A 7,677-nucleotide genomic window follows, 5' to 3' on the forward strand; every position below is an offset into this window, starting at 1 on the left:
CTCTCCTGACCACCAGGGGGCGACTCCTCTGGTTGTATAGAAGTCTATGCTTCATGTGTTAAAGCTGCATTCTCTCTCCTGACCACCAGGGGGCGACTCCTCTGGTTGTATAGAAGTCTATGCTTCATGTGTTAAAGCTGCATTCTCTCTACTGACCACCAGGGGGTGACTCCTCCCATTTAGAACACGGAACATTATACTCACAAAACAATAAATAATTCACATTCTTTTCTCCCTCATTGGCCTCTCAGGGCTTCCGTAGCCGACAGAGACCGAGCCCACCATGTTCCAGCATCGCTTCACGACTGACATTTCCCAATTATGTTATAAAGCCATAAAAAGAAAAGAGCAATTAAATGGAGTACGAATTTCCCGGTCAGCCGAGAGCCTAACAAGCAATTACACAACCAATCAACTAACAAGGGGGCGAGCCCTCTGAGTTTAGTGAGTAGAACGCTGCGATAGGTCGATGTGGATTCACCCCCCCCCCCCCCTCCCGAAACCTAAAAAAAATATATATATATCACACGTATGATAAAAAACACACAAGGAGAATAAATAAAAGTGAAAATGTGTTCAACTGTTCCGGTTGAAGAATCCTCTCCTGTGGGAGGTCGTCTGTTGTTTGTTGTTGTTGTTGTTGTTGTTGTTGTTCCAGAACAGTGGAAGGCCAGAAAGCGAGTTATGAAAAACCCAGAAATCTTTAGCGTCTGGCAAGAATAATCGATGAGCCACTGGTAGAGATCAACTGCCCCGTCGGACTCTTGCAGTAATGCACATGTAACATCATCATTTCATTCTTTCGGGGATGATAAAATCTCCCTTTAATGCAACATGAGGGGGGGGGGCAGTTTGAGCTGCCTAGAATAACGCCCTTGCCCCCTCCCGTGGCACGGCTTCAAGGTTACGAAAAGGGTGATTTATTGGCGGCGCGTCGTACCTCCTCCCCCGGGTAGATGCTGTGGCGGATCCCCGTGCGTCTGGCCTTGGCGCTGCACTTACACAGGGGGCCATCGTTCATCTGGACGGGCAGAAAAAAAAAGAAATGTATAAACGGGAACATCAGACACGATCGCAGAGCTCTTTCCACATCTCACGACTGTATTCTCCTGACCTTTACGAGGGGGTCCGGAGGTTTAAGTTAATCGTGTCAGGGGAACGGGGTGGAGGGGTGGGGGGGGGGGGGACAAAGGGAAGGTAAACTCACAGCACAGAAAGAAAAAAAAGGATCTTATTGATCGACTATTTCTTTTTCTCATTCCTCATCCAAACAACAGTTCATTCATTCTTAACACACAAAACTCTTCGAATAATTGTTTTTTCCATTCACGGCCTCGTCTACTGAAGGAAGTGATTTCCAATATTTTGTAGGGGGGGGGGGGGATAAGACCTGAACCCGCTGCCCTCAATCAAAATGTTGCTGCAGAAGCATTAAGAGTGTAAAACATGAGCTGCGTCGGCATTATGGACACGACGGGCAGCAAAGAACGTTAGTTATTATTATATTATTGGGCAGCCAGGAGAAGAAGAACGACTTCATTTAAAAGTTAGTTATTGGCGTGATTTATGTTAAAGAATGACATCTGTGTGTGTGTGTGTGTGTGTGTGGGGGGGGGGGGGGGGGGGGGGGGGGGGGGGGGTTCACGTTCCATTTAACCAAAGTGCTTCATAGGATCTGTTTTGTTTTTTTAACATCTGGCAAGTTTATGAGGCAGCTTTATTATCGACGGTTAAACGTTCTTTAAAAATAACGGTCGCAAGTCAACTGGAAACGGACATATTCATACTCAAGAAGATATTTATGGGATAGGCACATTGTTATACTAGTTTTTGATACTAAATCACTGCATGTATATTTCTTCTGGTATTCTGGAGGGATTTTTGAGCACTTTCTTCATCAATTGTGGCATCCACCCAGACATTGCTGCAACAACTTATGAGACTGAGCATAGGAATGGTCATTTTTTATATGGATCATAATCTTCCAAGCACTTATATTAATGTATACATTTATATTTCAGGATTTATGGCTAAAACAACTCAAACTAATCTTGAGGTCTCCAGCTTTCAGACGATGAACACTGTTAACAAACCCTCTTAAAAGAAAGAAAAAGGTGGTACAGTTATGAATAAAAGAAGAAGAGGGCGACCGACCTGGCCCGGGTCGTTGTACCACAGCTCCTCGTGCAGCCGGTCGGGGTGAGCCTTCTTCCTCTTGATCTCGGCGATGACGTCGAACACGTCCGAGTCGGAGCTGCTGGAGCAGCTGCTCCCTTCGCCGTCCGACTCGCAGTCCGACTCGCTGCTGCTGTCGTCTGAAAAGTGCACGAGCGGCCTTTGTGAAAAGCGTCGGTGCCGCCAATCCGAAAACGGAAATGCGGCGAGCCGGAGAGGGTTTGTGGCGGTTAAGCTCCCCCCGGCTCAGAAAAAAAGGCATTATGCAGCATAACGTTCTGAGTCTGTCGGAGAGGTTTTTCAAAACGGTGGCGAATAATTACCCCCAACAATGCTCAACGGTGACGCGGCGAAAAGTTTCAGATCCGTTTCCTTATTTGAGTTTTCTGCACGTTTCTTTTTTGAAATTTTTATTTTGAAAAAGCTTAGCTCACCAATTCGTCGATAGCAGACCTTGAAAAGCGTGTACAGTTGGCGGCTGACATCTGGCACTCGTGTTTTCTTTATTCCCCCCCCCCCCAACCCCCCCCCTCACTGAAAGGAAACCTCGCAACACCACCAGGATTATAATTACCAGTCAGCTGTACAGTTTGTGATTCTCAGCTAAGCAAAGTCTTCAACTCTTATCAGTGTTGTTTCTTTTCTCGTTTGTGAAGTCAGCGCCCGGAGCCACATGTTTTGGCAAATTAGATTTCCCCCACCCCCCCCCCCCCCCCCCCCCCCCCCCCCCCCCCCCCCCCCCCCCCCCCCCCCCCCACGAGCGAGATTTATATTGTTGCAGCTCCGAAAGAGACAATCAGGCAAGGCGGCCCTGCAGATAACATCATAAACACTGAACTTAATCTCCGCCGCGGCCCAATGCACCGCTGAGAAGACAGAGAGAGGTTGTTTTTTTATTTATGCATATCAATTACACCAGATTGCCAACAGATGCGTTAACCGCTTGTTGTTATTCCCTCAAGAGCAACACGCGCGCTCACAAAAGTGTCAAGAAAAGAGCCGGTAAAGTTTGGCTTCGGGGATCTTTTTTTTTTTTTTGTACATGGGGGTGAAAATGCATTGTACCCAACTCGTTTTGCAGGACTGCACACACGGATCGTCCTCATCCAGCTTGGTCTTGGGCGGGTCCCACATGGGCCGGACGGACTTGGCCCTCTCCTGTCTCCTCCCCAGCTCCTCCTCAAAGCGCTCGTACAGGGTGCGCAGTTTACTGGTTCCCACCACGGTGGAGTCGCCCTGGAATGGTTTTAAAAATGAAAACAAGCAGGTGTCAAATAGATGGAAAACGTGATTGGTAAACGCAGAATAAGTGCACACGTGTTTGAGTTTTATGTGTAAATATTGCTTCTGTTGCCTGAATTCCAAGGGAATATTTAAAAAGGTGGAAACTTTCCAGAGATATGTGGGTGAAGTGCTCCGGTTGTATTTACTGTGTAATATGCAGATAAGCCAGATCATACCTTCTGATAGAAAGTATTAAAATGGTACAAATTAAAGTAATTTTATGTGCGTTAATAAGTTTTAAAAATATATATATATATATATATATATATGCTTTTTATATCCGAAAATGTACTAAATTCTTTTTTGATATTTTTTCCGAAAGGTTCCTGAAATGCACTGAAATAAATATTATGGCTATTTAGCGACCCTTTGCACACCTAGTGTTGCGTAACTCACAGGATTGGAGAGGTTCATCACAACCACCTGCGTGTGTGTTGGAGACTAAAATCACTCTCAAATACGCCCCCCCCCACTCAACACCCTTTTGGGGCCGCGAGAGAAACTCCCACCAGGTAGCGTCCTCACTGTCACAGCGGATGAAAAGACATTTACCTTCACTTTCATTGAAAGATGGGGTCGGATCTTAAAAAAAATAAAATAAAAAAAAATAGCTGATGACAGCATGAAGCAGGCATCGGTAAAGGTCAGAGCTTTAGAGAAGAAAAAAGGAGTTGGCACAATCCCCAAAAAAGTCCAAAGACATCAGAAAAGCGTTTGAAAAGGACGGATGGGGATTTGCAAATGGTGGCTTGAGGAGCTCGCTGTGACCTGAAGGGCTGAAAAAGGCACCGCGTTGGAGAGAAGCTAATCCGCCTCTTTTTAAAAACACCCCGGTGTTAAAAGACCACATTTGATGAAATGGCAGACGGAGGATGTTTCGTGGAAGAAACAATATCAAGCAAGTCCATGCTCGGGTGTTAATGAGCTCTTTGTTAAATGAAGTGAATTATAACCTTTAAAATCTACCTTTGGCAAAGTGCATTTTAACGGCTGTGCTTGTAGCCCGAGACGCCCGCTAAAAGTTAACAATTAGATACTACAACAAACAATTAGTGCGCACAGCACGGATTCATTTATTAAGACACAAGTGCCGACAGTACCACTTGGTCCATGGGGTCGTTGGAGTAGTTGTTCTCAGCATGCGTGCAGCGGATCCAGGCCGGTTTCAGCTGCTCGTCTTCCTCCTTCTCCTCATCCCCCTTCTCCTTCTCCTTCTCCTTCTCCTTCTCTTTCTCCTTCTCCCGGTCTCGCTCCCTCTCCCGGTCCCTGTCCGCGAAGGCGTCCTCGGGGTCTCTGCTCCGGACGGAGGTGTAGCTGCGCTCCCTGCTGCTCAGGCCGGAGGAGCTCTCTGACCTCCGGTCTCGGTCGTCTTCCCAGCGACCGCGCTTCCTGTCTCTGCTCGTGGACCGACTGCGGAGCACGAACAAAGAACAATAGAAAGTAAGGACACTGGTGATCATGTGACCCGGTGAAGGTCGCCTGATGACACCTGCGGCAGCTCCAAGTGCTGAATGAGGAATGTGAGATCTGGTTGAAAAAGACAAAGTTATTGATGGAGAGAACTTTTTGTCCCTCTAGTGACACCAACATCAGCGTCATCATCTCTTCTATCAGAGATGAGCTCCAATCTGATGTAATGTTGCTGAGACAGGTGAGTTCTCTCTCTAACGGATGAGACCGTGGTTCTGTTTGCTCTCCTTTTTTTATGTTAAAAAGCAGTTGATGGCAACCAAAGGCCAAGAAGTGGTTGCCCAGTTCTCCTGGCAGAGCTTGCCGTTGAGCCCTTGCACATTGCAAACACATGCAGTGGCTCTCAGGAGTTTTGTGTGAAAACTTCTCAGGTTGGACGACAATTTTTAACAACAAACTGTCGTTATTGGGGTGCTCCTCCACCCTAATTTAATGGGCTCTGCTACACCCTCCCACTAAGTTGTAAGGAGTTTTTCCAGCTGACAAACAAACCGAAAACTGCGAAGTACAAATAGTCCCAACATACCCGCATGTCGTATGTGCAGTTATAATCAAAATAAAAAATAAAATCATGCAAGCACCCCAAATAATGTGTATTACATAAAGAAAAGTATTACTATACATCGTTACTGAGATGCAGATACAATATCAATCCTGCACTTACTGATTGAAGCGTAAAGAGAACTAGAACCAAAAAGTGTTGAAATAATCTGAAACAGTTTTAGCCAAGTGGTGATTAAGATCCAGTCCAATAGTGGACCGCATGTGTACCTTCGAGGCCTCTTCCTGTGCCGGTCGGGCGACTGGGACCTCCGACTTTCTCTGTGACGATACCGCTCCCTGTGAACAAACACGCATGGTAGTCAGGAAAGAAACGTGTTCACGGACGGATCCCAGTTAGGAGAGTTGCTCCTATACGTGTACCTGCTACGATCCCGGCTCCTGTGTCTGGGGGAAGTCCGGCCCCGGTCGTACTCAGACCTGTACCGCCCCCCCTCTGGCCTGCCGCGCTTGTCCGGACTCCGCCCGCGGTCTTTCCTCTCGCCGAGGAATTCCATTTTGTGCCTGTCGCCGTGGCTGCCGTAGCCCTTCTGCTTGTGGTCGTCGTGGCGGTACCCTCTCTCCGGAGACCTCCGGTTGTCCATGGGGGGCTTCTCGTACTTGTACTGACCCCCTTGCCTGAAGCTGTGGTCCGGTTTGAATGAGGTGGCGCTCTGGGTGTAGCCGGGGCTGTAGGTGGGAGGAGGGAAAGGAGGGTGGGGAGGATGGGGGTAGTTCATAGAGTACGGAGAGTGGTAGTTCATAGACTGTGCAGCCATGGGTGGTGGCATGGATGGGTGTGGCATTGGTGGCGGGGGCACAGGCGGCATCATGTACGGGTGGTAGGCATTCTGAGCGGACACCTGGGACCCTGACGTGGGACCCCCTGAGGAGCCGGGGAGGGGAGGAGGGGGGAAGTTAGGGGGCGGCTCGAGGAAGCCCTGGCGAACAGGCGGCTTGGGGAAAGGCGGGCGCACCGGGCACTGGTTGAGAGAACTGGGAGTCGGGGACGGCGCTGGCGGAGGGTAGTGCATGAAGTCGGAGTGCGGAGGCATGTAGCCGCTGTTTCCGTGGTAACTGGAACTGGGAGGAGCCTGAGGATCGTAGTGGTACTGGGAAACGGGAGGCTGGGGCGGCGGCGGCGGTGGCCTCAGGTTGCCGGGGCGGTAGCTTTGCTGGGAGCCGTGCTGGGAGCCGTGCTGGCCTGGAGGCACTCCCCCCCTGGGGCTCCCCCGGTCCTGATGGAAAGACATGACTGCAGACAGAAAAAAAACCTCCAAGTTACAGAACAGGAAACAAATACACCTGGATGAAATCTACACTTTCTCAGTTGATGTTTGGGAAGCACAAAACACCACAACGGGGATCTTACTACGAGGATGAACCTCTGAGGGATTTTCAAGCTTTTTCAGAAACAATACTTTGTTATTTTGTGACTAACTAAATAACAAAGTAACACGAACTGACTGAGTGACATCATTAATAGTCCGTTCGTTGTTTACGGGCAACGTTGTCGGACCTGTTATCACCAACAGAACACCGTTAAACGACCAGTGTAGCATCTTTAGCTCGTTAGCCACAACATAGGTCATTTTCCATTACAGGCATTGAGTAACTGACTATGTCTTAATGTTAGAAGAGTAACTAGTCACCTGGGTGAATATTAACATTAGTACCATGTTATATGTATATATTATTTTGTAAAGAGTATAGGTCAGAGCTCCATTTGTCACCCGGTAGCATGCTAGCAAGCCTGCTAGCACATCATGACAGTGGATATAATAAATTACCTTTTTAAAAAAAAACGAGCAGCGCTAGAAAATGAAGCGCATCGTTCCGTCTTCACGACTGGCTTAAAACAAACTATAATATAAAATGACACCGACGTTAATTGTCTTAAAATTGTCTGGAAGCTTGTTTTTTTTCCAATGAGACGCGTTCTCCGTGAGGGTACTACGCTTTCAGAGCGGCCGTGTTTCCAGTCGGAACGGTTAGAGAGACGAACAAGGTTTGGACCAATCACATTCAGCGGTCCGGTCGTTGGCCAATGAAAGACCTGGGTTCTCACCGGAGCTCAAGCGGCAGGAGCACCACCGGAGCACTTAAACGAGCCGCCGTTTCATGTTATATTACTATAATCCGGGTGGTTATTATTATTTAAACATACTTATGTTTTAGTAAAATGTTACTGCTTGTATTTGCTTTTTT

At 47.8% G+C, this 7,677-nt stretch overlaps 1 protein-coding gene across 1 annotated transcript in view; it reads right to left on the reverse strand.

The window, feature by feature from the left end:
* Positions 1 to 7,449, reverse strand: part of drosha (drosha ribonuclease III) — a 74,614-nt gene extending 67,165 nt beyond the window's left edge. The window contains exons 1-7 of the mRNA XM_034560204.1: positions 7,260 to 7,449; positions 5,854 to 6,724; positions 5,701 to 5,769; positions 4,560 to 4,869; positions 3,246 to 3,411; positions 2,155 to 2,315; positions 941 to 1,021 (exon numbers count right to left, since the gene is read on the reverse strand). Coding sequence (XP_034416095.1) covers positions 941 to 1,021; positions 2,155 to 2,315; positions 3,246 to 3,411; positions 4,560 to 4,869; positions 5,701 to 5,769; positions 5,854 to 6,722 — 1,656 coding nt within the window. The 5' untranslated portion in view covers positions 6,723 to 6,724; positions 7,260 to 7,449. The remainder of the gene's footprint in view (positions 1 to 940; positions 1,022 to 2,154; positions 2,316 to 3,245; positions 3,412 to 4,559; positions 4,870 to 5,700; positions 5,770 to 5,853; positions 6,725 to 7,259) is intronic.
* Between the last annotated feature and the right edge of the window lie 228 nt (positions 7,450 to 7,677).

The sequence above is a fragment of the Cyclopterus lumpus genome, chromosome 20, assembly GCF_009769545.1.
Source record: "Cyclopterus lumpus isolate fCycLum1 chromosome 20, fCycLum1.pri, whole genome shotgun sequence".
Taxonomy (NCBI): Eukaryota; Metazoa; Chordata; class Actinopteri; order Perciformes; family Cyclopteridae; genus Cyclopterus; species Cyclopterus lumpus.